Source organism: Dreissena polymorpha, chromosome 1 (assembly GCF_020536995.1).
Source record: "Dreissena polymorpha isolate Duluth1 chromosome 1, UMN_Dpol_1.0, whole genome shotgun sequence".
NCBI lineage: Eukaryota > Metazoa > Mollusca > Bivalvia > Myida > Dreissenidae > Dreissena > Dreissena polymorpha.
The window spans coordinates 21752511-21770510 of NC_068355.1; the positions used below are offsets into that span (position 1 = coordinate 21752511).

General features: G+C 33.8%; 2 protein-coding genes across 2 annotated transcripts in view; both read right to left on the minus strand.

The window, feature by feature from the left end:
• The window catches only part of LOC127843152 (uncharacterized), a 303491-nt gene that overhangs the window by 34902 nt on the left and 250589 nt on the right, over positions 1-18000 (minus strand). The window lies entirely within an intron of this gene.
• The window catches only part of LOC127842460 (uncharacterized), a 63071-nt gene that overhangs the window by 19512 nt on the left and 25559 nt on the right, over positions 1-18000 (minus strand). Inside the window, exons 3-4 of the mRNA XM_052372307.1 lie at positions 4641-4729; positions 3796-3861 (exon numbers count right to left, since the gene is read on the minus strand). Coding sequence (XP_052228267.1) covers positions 3796-3861; positions 4641-4729 — 155 coding nt within the window. The remainder of the gene's footprint in view (positions 1-3795; positions 3862-4640; positions 4730-18000) is intronic.

Below are 18000 nucleotides of genomic sequence, written 5' to 3' on the forward strand. Positions count from 1 at the left end.
ACGGCAATGTATAAATATATTGAGATTTTACATAAAATTTTATATCTGTAAATTATATCATACATTTCTAAACTTAGTATAGCTTAACAATTATTTTTAATTTGCATGTAGATGCATGTCATTATCTCATTAACCACTTTTTAATCATCTTGTTTTTAATACCATATTTGTTCTCATCAGAGTTTTAAATAGCACTTTACAATAGACTGGAAGCAGACTTAACTTAAGAAATGTTCTGGGAAAACTGTTTTTAATGCATGTGCATATTGTGTCATCCCACACTAGCCTGTGCAGTCCTCATTGGCACACCTGAGACGATACTTTACCCTTAGGCTTGACTTTTGTTTTCAATAAATTTCCTTTGAAACATACATTCCTCGAAAGTGGAAAGTATCGTCCCTGATTAGTATGTGTTCATACTGCACAGGCTAATGAGGATGGCACTTTAAATGCCTTAAGCCCCATTTTCCCAGATCGATGCTCACCTTGTATCACATTGTAAAACTATGTTACAGACTGCAGGTGGACTTACTTTGAACCTCATTCTTATATAACAGGTCTGTATAAATGTTGCACTTAGTGTCGTCCTAGATAAGCCTGTACAGCAACACAGGCTAATCAGGGACAACACTTTCCGCCTAGACTGAATTTTATTTTAGAAGATACTTCCTTTGCACAGGCTTATGTGGGAAAACACTTGATACAAATACATTCCATCCTGTTTTTCAAAGCTAGGCACATATGTTTTTTGAAAAACACTCAATAACAGACTGGAAGCAGACTGAAGGTGAGTAGAATACTGCTGGGTTTCTTACAGTGCGTAAAATGTTGCTGAGTTTCTGCCTTGTTCTGGTCCATCTCAACTGACTTTGACGACTGATTGATGGGACGGCCTCTTGTATTTGGTCAAGCACCTGACGAGTACAAGGGACAGTGATAGGGCTCAAAGGCTAACGAAATGTAAAAAAAACTTGAGTTGTTGCTAAAACAGTGATTGTTCACTCTAACTCAAAAGCAAATTTTGGTAAAAATTGGATTAAAAATTGTTGCAGAGTGAAACTTGGTAGCAATTAGTGACAAGAGATAAATCTCTTATTTAGTTTATGACCTTAATTTTCTAGGTAGGAAATCATTTGACCTTACATTGTTGCAGTTGCATGCATACAAAAAACTGACTGTAAAGCTCTTTTTTACTGTTTTAGGAAAAAGGGCGGGGCCCTTCCAATTGGGAAAAATTTATTTTTTTTCCCAAAAATTGGGACATTGGTGTTGCTGGTTTTTTGCTTAGAAATACTATACACTTGAGAATAAGGGTGTTCAATATTATATTAACTAAGGCTCAAGTTAGAGAGCTGGATAGGGAGACAAACTTGATATTGTGATAAATTTCTTTTTCTTTGAGTGGCATTATACACATCTAACAGTATATGCTATGTTTATAGGTGTCTATCGCAACCGTTGTTTATTTTTGGTGTTTCACTTCATATACACTTAGATTTGTTAATGCAGCATCAAAATACTAAAACAATATCCCAGAAAGATAAAAATAATGCATTTTATTAACAACCGTATTTTTGTTTGACAACTGACGACAGAAATGATTCGTTTTCCTGCAAAATATATCTATTTATATGACTCACGAACACTAACTCCGATCTTTATAAAAATACAGTTCCGCTCACCTTAGATGACTGGGAAAGTCATGTAAAATATCGAATATAATATATATTTTTTATAAACATCTAGTAGCAAGATTAGTTGCAGATAATTGGTCAGTTACCACAATTTTAACTAACTCTTTTGAACTGTTAATTCTTTTCAGCTCAATTCAACAGTGAAAAATGCCCATAATTTCACTGTTACATTCAATTGAAAATTTTAGGCAGTCATTTGAGGAAAAAATATAGTTTTAGGATTGCGAATGGGGTGGAGTTTGGACCCCAAATTTGACAAAAAACAATACTGTATATACACCAAGAACTTAACACCCCCTGGCAAACAGGCTCTATAAAACCAAGGCATTCAAAGTAATAGATTCCAATCATATTAACCATCGCACAACTGTGTAAAACCTCAAGGCAACATGGCAGGCCTTTCCCAGAACATTTTGGGAAAAAATGCTATTTCAGGATTGAGATTTTTTGCGCGAAACATCCAAAGGCCTGCATGGGGATGACGGAAATTCTTCAGGTTTTGTGTTACTGTCAGAGGTTTGGAAAGCTTTAGGCTGAAGATGGGTTTGAGTTATTGATACTCAAGTAAAACAAGTACTAAGAAGTAAATTAGTGCTATTAACAGTGATATACACAAGAATAGACGCCATTTTACCTTCTATGATATCATGCAATTCTTATCCACTTCATTTTTAGTATTCTTAATACACAGGTACACTGTCAAATCAGTAATATTTGTGGGACATTATGCTTTGTTGATTTTAAGGGTTGACCGATCCACAAATTTAACACAAACACATGGGAATTTAACTGACACAAATTCCTCATTTATTTTTCCAAACTGAGCATACATGCCTTACGTCCCGGATTGTCCGGGACAGTCCCGGAAATGAAGAATTTGTCCCGCTGTCCCGAAAATCTGTCAAATGTCCCGGAATTTACAAAATCCATAAATACATGTACCTTATCTTAGGCTTAACTGCGACCCGAATCAGTGTATTTCTGCAGCGTCTCCATGACAATGCCTACCCGAATAGGCAGACAACGCTATGTGTCAAAATCGATCAATTAACAGGGGTCCTATTATCATATCGATTGTCTCACGTCCGCGGTCAAACCGAAAAGGCGGCATTGTTTAATGTGGTTGTTAATTGACTTTAATCTACTACGTCATTATTTCCCGCTGCGTAAGGGCAAAGGATAGTTGTTCACACATCTGAAGTCCAACCTTGCTGAGTAAAAAATTAAAAGCAGTTTATGTTCGTACGTTTAACCGACAAAGAAGTTGTATTTGTTTTATTGTGATTGGTTGTATGTATTGTGAATTGATTTGAGTTGAGGATCTAACCGTACTGTATTGTTGTATTTTTTATTATATAAATGTTATAAATGAATAAAGGCGTATCAACAACTACGCGTTACACACCGGTCTTAATAACAATACCTCAGTGACGTCACCATCTATGTTTAGAACGCTTACACTGAAAACACGTAGCTTGTATTTAGTAACTGAAGTAGTAATGTTTAATTTGACGTTAATAGATCAAGTGTATTTCGGATAGGCTTTCGAACTTTTGCAATTAACGATGCGAAACACAAAAAAAACATACCAAAAATGCATATGTCTATAAATATCGCTACATTCTATACATGTCCCGGAAAATCGGCAAAAGTCCCGGACAATTTAACTCAATGAAATCCACGAATATAAATGATTTTAAAATATAAAAAAAACAATTATAGAGGATATTGTATGTTATGTAAATTCATACTGTTCTTTTCCACCTCATCTTTTTTGCATTTTTAATACATAGGAAATACACAAGCAGGCCTTTTTCTGGCATATTTATGGGTCTGTTAAATAGAACCATACCCAAGCGTGTTCTTTTTTAAGATAAGTTCCTCATGATTATTATATCTCAATTATATTTAAATTAGATGTAAACAATATAGTACTATCATTATATCATTTTATTATTATAATTTGAAGTATAAGAAAGAGTTATATAAAATATTTTTTCCAAATCAATGGATTTTTCGTGCGCAAAAAAATCCAAATTCCACACATTTGCATTTTCCCCCAAAATGGCAAGGAAAAGGTCTGACAAAGGGTCTATTTTACCTTCTGTGTATTCAGGTCATTCTTGTCCATCACATCCTCAGCAACCTTGTCCTGACTCAGAAGCGACTGGAGCAGCAGAAATAAGCTTGATGTATTGTTTGTATGTATGCTTAGGATTCATACACATTTATATAAATGTAATAACAATCAATAACACATGTTAAACAGCATAAAACAATTAAAATTAATAAATCTCACATCCTGTGTTAATATTCTGTAAACATTACACAAAACATCAAAATATATTCCTCCAAAGATTACTTAAACTATTTCATATTTAAAAAAAAAACTATTCATCAATATATATTTCTTACATGGCATGGTGTTTATAGAAATAAAAGTCTAAAAATAGCCTCAGTTGCTATGTACATGTGCATCTATGTACAGATATGAAATTTTTAGTCGAAATGCTTTGTTTTTTCATGCATAGTTTACATTAACTAAATTTTAGGACAATAATGACACAAATATTATGAATACATAACATAATATGTTTTAGATGTGATGTTCAACCAAAAACCCTTACAGTGTATAAGCATATAACAATATGTGTACATAAATTATTTGTATCTTTAACTACACACTAAATGTTGTATTGTAACATCACACACTACTATGTTCGTATGATAAATAACACATTGTCATTGAAATACTAATCACTAATTACAACAACTAATACATACATGTACACACTATTCCACTCTGAACACCAGGATGTTGTCGTTCCTCCACAGTCCCACAATGATGGATGATGTGGTGCTGCTGTAGCAGACTGACTGTGGGTCCCACACTCCATCCTCCCGAGTAGCAAGATTAGCCAGCTTACTCTCTCCCTCCCAGCCCACCTGTAGTACAGTGTTGGACAGGCGTCCACAGACCAGCACCTGGCCTGCAGGGGTCACATGTAGACCACGTAGGTACTCTGGTGCTGGGTCTGAGTATGTAGCCAGGAGTGTGCCATCCCTGGCCAGGGTGAGAAGCTTGTTCTGGTACCTGCCGATGATGTACAGCCTGTCTCCTGTGGGACTAACAGCACACTTGTATACTGCAAAACAGAGTAACATCAAGATATTGAATTACTGTAAATGTTAAATAATATTATTAAACATACTGCAGTGATATTGTATTACGCATATGTTGCTATAAAGAGGCCTTTACACATCTAAAATATATGCATACATTTCAATGATTCAATAGTAAAACATGACAATAAACTTCAGTAGCAGAGCTATTTAGTTAATGTTTGACATGTTGAAATGCGACTGTTGAGTAAGATATGAATTGAAGTAAAACAATTACACAGATGAAAACAATTACACATACTGAAACAATTGCACAGTTCAATCAACAGGTAAACATAGTGTTCATGTACAATCATTAAACAACCACAAAATTAAGACAAGGTCAGAAAGTGTCTCTTTCCCAGGAACACAGTTTCTATTTATAGACATGCCATGTAGTGACAGTCAAAATACTTCATTACTCATATTTATAAATCAATAATTCTGAAAACATGTATTATTTTGTCTACTGTAGCAATAAAATGGCACATATACATTATTGAACAATTACTTTATATTATATCAGGGGGTTTTTGCTATGTAAAAATTGCCCTAAAAGGTACCCGATTCCAAACCAATATTGAACAAAAAAAAATCCCAATTTCCATTGATGTCTTTTTCTTTTTTAGAAAGAAGTGTCTTATGCTTATTATATATGAATTGTATTTTATAATAACCTTTCAAAGTATATAACTATAAATTATATGATTTTTTCCAAACTGGCAAGGTAAAGTGGGACAATTTGGCATATATGGCAAGCATGTAAGGCTGCACAAAATGCCTAGAAATCATGCCACGAAAACCGCATGGTTTAGAGCTATAAGCAGGCAAGATGCGACGCCAAACGGGTAGATATCATTAGTGTATCGATATCTTATATGTTGATGTACATAAATATCGTATTTGTAGGAGTATTACACCATGTAGATGGCAAGCATTATTATTATTAACATTTTATTAAGTATTAATCGGTAAAAAAATAATAATTTAATATGGCCTAATGTGTTGACATTTTACACCATGCTTTGCTAATCTCAAACTTGAATGATTAATTTGAGCAGACTGTCATTGCATATTTATGTTACCAGAATAGACCAATGTAAATACCAACAATCATTTCATCTATTCCATGAATGCCCAAAATTGTATTATAATAAAATTAAATGCCATTTATAATGAAAAACGTGTTCTTATTAATACAACATTGAACTATTTTTTCAATCTATATTGCTTGGTTTACTTACAGTAGATACAACACCAACACCCTGCCCTACTGTAACATATTAAATTTGTGGCCATGTTACACACAAACTAGCATTTTTCATTTATCGCTATGGCAAATTTAAGGTGTGCTGGCTGTTAATAAATTTTATTTAATTTTTTCAGTATTTATTTAAACCCTTTTACATATATTGATGTTGCAGATACACCAGGGTATGCTCTAATCATTGGTGGATAGAAATGGTCCAAACGCTATGAACAGGAACAAGGTACCAACAAAATACCACGGGCAAAAGATCATTTCAATCTAGAAAGTAGACATGTAAATCTCTAATAAAGGTGATGAATTGCCGTTTTAGCCTTTCAACCCGTTTTAAATTATTTATGCATCTCATGTTTTTCGGCGTAAGCTGTATTAAGCCAGCTTTTCACTCTCCTGACCTTTGTAAGTGTCCAATAAAATTCAAATAAAATTTCCCGCGGCTAGGTACGAATGAATACACTTCATTTATTCCATTGGCTGATTTGAGTATTCCACCAGAACATTGGAAACATATCCGCGTCTTTGTTTTACTGCATGAAACAATTTTATTTCTAATGAAAAGGCTTAATAGATAGAACAGTTTTACACTCAATTCTCGACATCAATACAGTTTGTGCGTGCACCTTTTATTTTCAGAGAATTACCAGCGCAACGCGTTTATATTTAAAGGCTATGTTCTCATATTTAGTACTTACTTCCATATTCTTGTCAACATGTTAACATGTAAAAGTATAAAGAGCAGTGGAAGCGAGGCCTCACTTTCATACATTGCATTTCAACCCGCGAGGTATCGGGTCAATTCGCGGCCAGTGTATGAATGTCAGAGTTTATATACAGGTCATCACCGGAGTTCGCAGCCAGTAAAATAATAGTTATATAATAAATACGCTATCCGTGAACTAGGTGACCTGGAATTTTCTTTAGACCCGAAATATGTAGATTCTTAATGTGTTTTCAACAATACAATGATAAATATTATTTTTGATTAATTTAACAATAATTATTCCACCATATTGATCAATGTATTAAGCATGAGCGCGATGATTATCGATACTGTTCATAATCGAATCAAATAGCAATGCCCGACAAACCACTAAAACAGGTTTGTTCGAAGAACGCGCCTATAAATACGGATACTTCTCGTGTGGCCGGTTGACTGGTATGTTTTAATTTCACTTCCATTCTTCTTTTGGTTTTCTGTTTTGTATCTATAGGTTTATGACCAGCAATATGTAATAATGTAAAATAAGCCGCAAAAACTCCGCGTAACATCCCGTACTGCGTGTGATGCTGCTAAGAACTGCACAGAAAAAAGACATTCGCTATCCTTGATCTCATTCATTGAACTATCAACGCCGTATATCTTTTTTAAAGATATTTCTTGTTCACAATATGTGAATATTATATAAACAAGGGCTGTTTGGAAAAAAATGCATGCGCCCCATATGGGCTGTCATTTGTAGTGGCAGCCATTGTGTGAATACGTTTTTTGTCACTGTGACCTTGACCTTTGACCTAGTGACCTGAAAATTAATAGGGGTCATCTGCCAGTCATGATCAATATACCTATGAAGTTTCATGATCCTAGGTTAATTATTCTTGAGTTATCATCAGGAAACCATTTTACTGAGTCACTGTGACCTTGACCTTTGACCTAGTGACCTGAAAATTAATAGGGGTCATCTGCAAGTCATTATCAATGTACCTATGAAGTGTAATGATCCTAGGCGTACGTGTTCTTGAGTTATCGTCCGGAAACCATTTAACTATTTCAAGTCACTATGACCTTGACCTTTGACCTAGTGAGCTGAAAATCAATAGATATTATCTGCCAGTCATTATCACTGTACCTGTGAAGTTTCATGATCCTAGGCATAAGCATTCTTGAGTTATCATCCTTACTATTTTACTGTTTCGAGTCACTGTGACCTTGAACGTTGACCTAGTGACCTGAAAATCAAAAGGGGTCATCTGCCAGTCAAGACCAATGTTTCCATGAAGTTTCATGATCCTAGGCCTAAGCATTCTTGAGTTATCATCCGGAAACCATTTTACTATTTCAAGTCACTGTGACCTTGACCTTTGACCTAGTGACATGAAAATCAATAGGGGTCATCTGCCAGTCATGATCAATGTACCTATAAAGTTTCATGATCCTAGGCCTAAGCGTTCTTGAGTTATCATCCAGAAACCATCTCACGGACAGACCGACCAACATGTGCAAAACAATAAACCCCCCTCTTCTTCAAAGGGGGGGCATAATAATATATGCAATCAAAATTAATTAATTATAGACCACGTATTTTTACTAAAACTTTTCATTAGAAAATAGTGCAAAAAACAACAACAGTTAAAAAATGTATGTTATATGACACTCAAATCATGCATATTCATACAAATATGTAGCACTATTATTCAATAACATTTCAAAACATCAAACCTATTTCTAGTTTATCACTTAGGCACTTGGTTATTTGAATTTGAGTATGAAGTACCTCCTTTGAATATAAATTGTATTGTTATTTGCATTTAATCAGTATATTTGTTTGTTGTTGTATTTATATAAAAGAAACATGCATTCATATCTTGCTATTACTTTTTTATAGGTGTTTGAAAGTGCTTATCAGTCATAATGACTCTTCAAGTCCAACGAGTTAGAGTAATTCCAGGGATCAGATTGAATGATTTCATGGGTAATAATATCAATATATATCGTCTCCAAAAATGGCTATTTATTCTTTATAAGGTTTGGCATTAATGTATATATTTATGTAGATATAATTTTAACTCAACAGTAACATGCCTCTAGTTCAAAGATTCTTAAGATTAACAAACACTTTTTTAATATGGACATGAATGGTTTTTGTGAGAACAAAACATAACATACTTTATGTGGTAGGACTAGGAAATTAATATTAACTTTATTGAAAACCATTCAAATAAACATTAAGATTAATGTATCTATAATAATAAACTTATTTATTTTAGCTAGACTGCATACAAAGCCTTAGGCTTATTGAGATACTCTCAAGTCTGTTTCCTGGGAAGAACCAGTACATAGTGTTTTTGTAAATATCATGAGAACCCTCCCCAAGAAGAGATCAAACCTGTGGCCTCCCAATGGCTAGGCAGGCACCATATCTACAATGCCACAACAAGATTATAAAACAATACAATATATAAATAAATAAATAAATATACACTACAGATCCATTATATCGCGATTGACGGGGTCCAAAGATCGCGATCGCGATATATCCGGAGCGCGATATAAATCAAGACATGTCTGACTTAGTTTTTAAGCAGTTGATGTGCAGTTAATGTGTCAAATTTCATCAGTGTTTTCATTTTATGTACGGCGCTGCTTTATCTTTGTATCGTAATAATTGCAAACCAATTTTACATGTACTTTTGTAAAACAACAACAAAAAATGTATTTGTATAAAATAATATCGTAATTAAAGTTTTGATTACCATGGAAATTGAAATGCCATTATTAATTTTTATTTTCAGGTACGCTCAGCGTAATATACACCTACATTTGTGTAGTGTATTAAAGATATACACCTACATTTGTGTCGTGTAGAAACCTAGATTTACGCTACTTTCCTAGTTATTATTTTCACGTTTTAATTAGCGATATGGCACGTAATGCGCTTAAACAAATTATCGTTGCATTAATTACGCACAATGTTAATGTTTCGTTTGATTCTCAATGAGCTTTACTAAATTTGTAATCCGAAACACGTTTCCGAATTTTAATGCCAATGCAACATTAACAAATTCTAGCGTCAAATAAACAGTGCTAAAATATCCTTTGTCTCCATAAAAAGCGCGCGAAAATTATGCAGACATGTAGAACGTCGCATGGAAAGTGAGAATGTATTTTGTGTTGTATAAAAAAATGAACATCACGTCAGGCAATCTACGCGTGTTCAGTGGGAAAAAAACGCCCCGATTGGACGTTATTTCATCACATCTTTAAAAAGTAACAAATGCCAAAATGTATTTGATATTAAGAATAATTGCAAATGTGTGTGTGTACTGAGCACTTTTATCGTAAATATTTACCGGAGTTTGCTTTAAAACTGAAATATACGGAATTATCGGGTAATGATGAGCGATACCAACTGTATAATATAAACAAAATGAAATGACTGTAGATACGCATAGTCAAACAATAGTTATAATAAGCTGATAATTAACACAACAACAATTTAGTGTTTATTATTGATGTGGCTTCAAACTGCTAAATGTCTCAGCTAAAATATAATAGCAAAAACAACAAACTGACATTATTATCGAGAATGAGACACTAATAACTCAAGTGCTGCAAACAACTCAATCCGTGTTAAAGCAACACTGTCACTTAAGGTCTGTTTTCACGCTTCACTGCGTGTCAAGTATAAGCCGCGTAAAACGGGTGATCAATTACTAGCCAGAACCGGTTGTTATCGCAGTTTGCATATTGTCAGATTATAGCTTGTCAACGAATTTTTAAAAAAATGTGTTTTTGTGATCATTCTTGTCGGATTTTTGGGAGCCATAGCCGACTCGCGATATAATCGACAGCGCGATATAACGGATCGCGATGTAACGGAGTTGCAGTGTATACATATAAGAGTTATGTATTCCATTTATGCCAGGTCACATGCTGATGACACCAGTGTCGGTGATGGCAGCTCTGAAAGTGTCGGTGGGCAGGCATCTCCTGACGAGCATGAAATCTCCACAAATAACAAACAAGAGGGCCATGATAGCCCTGTATCACTCCACTGCTGAAGAAAAGGCTGAAACAAATATTCTTGGCATGTGCAAATACTTAAATATAGGCCCTAGTTAAGCACATGTACACTTTTGTGACACCCTGGTCTGGGTCAAATTTAACCTCAGGGGCATAATTTGAGCAAACGTTGTAGAGGACTACTATATCTCACTACATACAAAATGTGGTAGCCTTAGGTCCTATAGTTTAGGACAAGAATATTTTAAAACTTTTCACAAAATAAACAAGATATGAGCGTATAATGTTCAATTTTGTGACCCGCGGGTCAAATTTGACCCAAAGGGCATAATTTGAACAAACTTGGTATAAGAGGACTATAAGAATGATGTAACTGCATACCAAATTTGGTAGCAATAGTCCAAATGTTTTTTGACAAGAAGATTTTTTTTAAAGATTTTACAAAATAGGCGCTTCATACGCATTTATTCAATTTTGTGAATCCCCGGGACAGGGTTAAAGTTGACCCAGAGGCATTATTTGAACAGATGTGGTAGAAGTTTATTAGATGTCTATTATATATGTAACATACCAAATTTGGTAGCCCTAGGCCCAATGGTTATGGACAAGAAGATTTTTAAAGTTTTTGCAAAAAGGCCCCATTAGTGTATGGTCAGTATTGTGACCCCCCAGGCATGGTAAAAATTGACCCAAGGGGCATAATTTGAACAAACTTGGTAGAGAACTATTAGATGTCACTACATACCGAATTTGGTAGCCCTATCATGCCTTGTAACACTTTTGTCCTAGTAAGCTGACTGAACTCAATTCGAACTATCATACATGTGGGGATGCTCTTAAGCCTTGGTTATTTGGCAGTCAGACCGATGTTAAAACGGTCACGAACTGCTTGTTTACTGGAGTTAGAATAAAATACTCCAATTAGACAGGGTGATGGAAAGTTTTGTTTACTTGCTGAGATCACGTTTTCTGGAACATGACCGTTTGTATAAGCATTTACATAAGCATTAGTATAAAAGAGGGGTATTTTAAATCGAGCCATTATTGATAGCAACTTGCACAGTAAACATAATTTTACGGCTTTACGGTAAGTGCAGGAGAGAGGGACATTTACTTTCTTGACGGATTATATTTGTGTTGGAGTATCTTGTTTCTTTCTTGTTTTGATCTTGTTAAATTTCTTTATAAGAATTACATACATTTACAATACAAATAAGAATAATATACATTTACAATACAACATATACAAACATTTTAAACAAGAATAAAATACTATATATGCTATAAAAAGACTTGTTGCATTCTTTCGCAAACTGATGAGTAGTTAAACGAACCTGGAACATATTAGTAAAAACAAAAAATTACACAACGCTACTTAAACGAACCTTTGAACACTAATATATTCAAATAAGGGTAGAAGTGCCACAGGAAGATTTTGTAAGTGTTCACAAAATAGGCACTATATAAGCATATAATCGATTTTGTGGCCCCAAGGGCAGGGTCAAATTTGACCCCTGGGGCATAATTTTAACAAACTAAATAAAGGACTATACAATGTCACTACATACCAAATTGTGTAGCCCTAGGCATAATTGTTATGGACAATATTTTTTTTTTAGTTTTCACAAAATAGGCATTATATAAGCATATGTTCAATTTTGTGACCCCTGGGGCAAGATCAAATTTGACCCCATGGATAAAATTTGAACAGATTTGGAAGAGGACTATTAGATGTCACTACGTACCAAATTTGACAGCCCTAGACCGGATAGTTATGGACAAGAAGATTTTTTAAGTTTTCACAAAATAGACCTTATATACATGTAAGCATGTGTTCAACTTTGTGACCCCGAGGCAGGGTCAAATTTGACCCAAGGGATAAAATTTGAACAAACTTGGTAGACAACTATAAGATGTCACTACATACCAAATTTGATAGCCCTAGGCCCGATGTTTATGGACAAGAAGATTTTTAAAGTTTTCACAAAATAGGCTCCATATAAGCGTATGTTCAATTTTGTGACCCCCACGGCAGGGTCAAATTTGACTCCAGGGGCATAATATAAACACACTTAGTAGAGGACTATAAGATGTCACTACATACCAAATTTGGTAGCCCTAGGCCCAATGGTTATGGACAAGCCATTTATAAGCATATATTCAATTTTGTGACCCCCGGGCAGTTTTAAATTTGACCCAGGGGCATATTGAACAAACTAACAAGAGAACTATTAAATGTCACTACATGCCAAATTTGGTAGCCCTATGCCATACGGTTATGGACAAGAAGATTAAAAAAAAAATCCCACAATAGGCCTTATATAAGCATATGTTCAATTTTGTGACCCTCGGAGCAGGGTCAAACTTGAACCCAGGGGCATAATTTGAACAAACTTGGTAGAGTACTTTAAGATGCTACTACATACCGAATTTGGTAGCCCTATAGGCCCAATGGTTATGGACGAGAAGATTTGTAAAGTTTTCACAAAATAGACCCTATATAAGCAAATGTTCAATGTCGTGACCCCTGGGGAAGGGTCAAATTTGTCCCCAGGGGCATAATTTGAACAAATTTGGTAGAGGACTATTAGATGTCTTTACATACTTAATTTGATAGCCCTATGCCCAATAGTTATGGACGAGAAGATTTTGAAAGTTTTTACAAAATAGGCCTTATATAAGATTTTTTTTTTATTTTGTGACCCCCGGGGCAGGGTCAAATTTTACCCCAGGGGCATAATTTGAACAAATTTGAAAAAAGTTTACCTCAGGAACATTCCTGAGAAATTTCATCAGAATTGGACCAGTTGTTTAGGAGAATAAGATGCTTAAAGGAAAAGTTAGCGCACGGATGGACGCACGACGGACACAGGACCATGATATAAGCCCCGCTGGCCTTTGACCAATGAAGGCAAAAATCAGAAATAACCATCAAATATGTTAATGCCTCAGACGATAAAATAATGTTTTATACTGGCTTGCCAACTTTCGTTTTTTTTAATTCTTTGTTTTGACATCGATTGAATTTGGTGCCTACGAGTTATGTTCTGAAAAACTGAAAACTGTTAAGATTGAGAAGGGCGTAAAAAAAGTTGACCTGTTGATGAGTTTCAATGACATAAAATAAATAAACAAATTATTTGAATTATGATTCAACAAAATGAGAAAAAAACCCTCTTCATTGCAAGTACTGTATTGATAAATAAAACATGTGTTAATTTTTTATGAGTTGTATCTTTTCATTGTATTGTTGTTCTTTGAGTGCTATGTACAGTCACATGTGACAGTAACATATACTTTTAAATCACATATATCACAGGCCATATAAGTATAGATTGATATATTTATCACAACAGTCCATATTTATTTCCCAATTGATTAAAACTAAACAATTGGCCATGTGTTTATATAATGAACCAACAAAGACTTGAAGAATAATATGAAAATAGTTTTTATTGTTACTGTGCGTATATAAATTTATAAATGTATTTTTTTTATGTCAAAATGAAACACTTCAGGTATCTGTAAAAAAACTGTTGGAAACTTTCTTGGTTCATTATAAATGAGCATATATCTAATAACATAATTTTGCAGACATTTCTAAAAATTATGGGATACAGAGATATTGCTCATTTTTAGAATTTTCCACTTTTACCACAATTATTCCTAATTTTAATTGTATCTCTATTGATGGTTTTACTATATATATGAAGAACAAAAATTAAGGAGACACTCATCAAAAATATTCATAATCCAAGCAATTTAATTTCACGTGATTAAATCATTATCAATAAAAGCATTAATATTAACCGACTGGAAATGAAATCAGAATCTTAAAGCAAGCAGACGAATAAGGCACTTACTTAATAAATTAACTCTTTTTGGGAGGCACAAAACATTTGAGCTAGAAAGACATTCTCCTAGCACAGTTGTTGTTCGTGCCTCAACATACAACATCTCTATAGCGGGCTCAATTCCAGAAATCTTGGCGAAACACATCAATGTAATTTTACGCTCTTTCATGGAAATATCTAGGACACCAAGCATAATATTTTAGGTAATTACCTTTAAAAACTGCATATATTGTTAATTTATTGAGATATTTAATAACAATTATGAGAACAACTTTCATGCCCATTTACGCAGATGACATCACTCCGCTAAAATGTAAACAAAGGCCAAAATGGTGATGAAAAGCAAGTGTTAATCTACAAACACATTGAAAGTTTTGTGTATGTTTATGTTAAATGTGTAATCAAATGAAATAGCTAATTATGGGAACATATCGTAAGTTTGCAATTTGGATAGATAGATAATATTTATTTTTGATAATTAATAGTGTATCATTGTATGAAGATAATGATCAATGTTTTTGTTTTGTTTTGTTCTGCTTATTTGGCTAGGCTGGTCTTGGTTATTGCTCTGTCATATATTTGTATACTACCATGTGCTTAATAACCACTTTGCCATGCTTATTTTATGTCTTTAATTGTCTTCATTAATTTGTAAGCTTACGGTTTAGATTAGCGCAAATGTCTCAGTTATTATTTATTACTATTAGGTGCTTATCATTTTGCTTTATCTTTTGCTTTGTGTTGATTATTTGGCTAGGCTGGTCTTGGTTATTGCTCTACCTCATATATATATATATATGTATATATACTACTATGTGCTTCTAGCATTTTAATTTGTTTTACGGGAGCGCCCGACCCTATTTTTCGACAAATAGAAATAAAAATAAAAGTCACTTTCGTTTTTTTAAATTTATATTTCACCCGCCGACCTGGTATTTTATCCAAAACTAGAATTTGCGGAGATTGCCAAAAGTGTTGTTCAAAATGTGTTTATAATACGGGTTGTTTCGTTGTGCCAAGTCGACTTGTAAAGCGTCAGCGATTTTCATTGGCTATTGCAGCCAATACCACACGCTATTAGCCAATAGGTGAGTATTTAACAAATGATTTTCATATTACATTTCCGAAATGACGGACATTAACAACAACGAGACGAATGTAGCATATTGTAAAATCACATGAATTAAAAACGGAGCAGAAACAATTTCAATTAGAAAAGTTAATCTTCAGAACACCATTGTTGATATCATGCCCATATTATGAGATACGAAATTAAAAATAATTAGAGTTTTTGCAGAGGTGTCACCATCGATTATTTTCGGTGTGTTTAAATGATTTGGGAAGGTTTAATAAATGTGCGTATTTATTAAAATGTAGATCCTGTAATGTTTTTATAAAACATTTCTTTTTAGATAAAAATCAACATCCCGAAAATGTCCAAGAAGTACTACTTCATGTTTCTTTATAATGCACATAAGGACTGAACCGCAGGTACTTGCATCAATAATCCCATTCTCAACCCACCTATATATATTGTTTATTTAGAAAAAAAAGTATTCAACACAGCTTCTGAAGAAAATTAGATTGGGTCCGGATGTCCATATGGCCGTCAAAGTCACAAGAAAGTTTTCATTATATTTCTTAGCAAATTAACATGCTTATTATTCTACATTAACTTAAAACAAAACATTTTTTCCATATATTAAACTCTATAACTATTTTTATATCAACATTTTAACCATTTCACCGGTACCTTTTGACCAGGTTACGTCAGTTTGGATCAGTTCATTTAATTGAATTTCTACAGAAGAAACCAAAGTTTTGACTTTCAAAATGTAATGAAAAAGCAAATGGAATTTATTTCTTAATTATTTGATCAGTTTTGTAAATCAGAAATACATCTTAATGTATTTTTCAAAAATGAGTTATTATTTAGCTGAAATATGATGTTCTATCAACTGTACATAATGTTTTCATACTGCAGGATTTGTTCTGCAGGGAATGCAAGTAATTTTATCACACCTCAGGCTCTGTTGATAAAATGTGCTCAATTGGCTCTATGTATTTGTTCCAAGGGTTATTATTATCTTCACTTTTATATAGCTCTCTCTGTTTATTATATATCCAAAACATGTTATTGCTGTTTCTCCTTAAAATAATACAGACAACACATTCCATAGAAATTTTCATTTGAACTTAAACTGTGAATAAGAGAGGAACAAAATAATATGTGCAAAAGTTTACACCATTTTATTTTTTACTCCAGGACTCCGGGGTCACTGGTTCTAGCCCTGCTGCGGGCTACCTTTTTTTCCCTTTTTATATTATTCTATATTTTTTACTGGAGCTTTTTAGATCCAATATGTTTACATTTATCAATATAAAGCTTTAATTGACAAACTTCAAAACATGCCAAAATCTGTGAAAAGGCCCCTTTAATACTTACCAAGCACTATTAATTACTTTAGAAATGTTACTTCTGTGCTTGTTCAATATTTTGCTTTTAATGCTTTTTCAGTAAAAATCACAGGAGTTTGAAATTCTATCCATGAAGCTAATAATCTAATGGCTAAATAATAAAAACTAGACCCCTATATACTAATATAGTATATAGACTTTCTATATAGGGGTCTATTTTTATTATTTTGCCACAAGATTAGCTTCATGTATAGAATTTCAAACTCCTGTGGTAAAAATTATACACATAATTAATGCTCAAGCATAATACATACTGGGCATTGTAAATATACTATGGTATTTTATGTTTTGATGACACAGGATGAGAAAATTGTGCAGCCAGTCCGGGATTTTAACCAGGGACCCCTTGCTTTTCTGATTGAGCTAATGATATGCCAAAAAACATCTTAGTTTAGTGACAATCACTAAGTTCGTGCACTAATATTTTCTTCTGCCAAACTGGAATTTTTTCGAGAATTCGAGTCACGGGATCATTGTAAACTGGATCCATTCAAACCATGAACAGGTTTTGTTGAGAATAGATTGTGCCATGGTCCCACATTGGGCACCAAATGTTGCAGGATGGGACAACTGTACAGCCAATCCGGAACTCGAATCTTTTACCCCTGGCTATCAGGGCCAGTGTCTAGGATTATGCTGTTTACATGTGTACAATTAATAAACATGTAGTTAATTTCTTGATCACTATTTATGGTTACCTGTAACCTGCTAATTTGGAACTGCCACCATTGTGCGATCATACTATTGGACCTTTATATCAAGTTATGAGTAAATTGACTACCGTAACCTACATGTACATGTAGA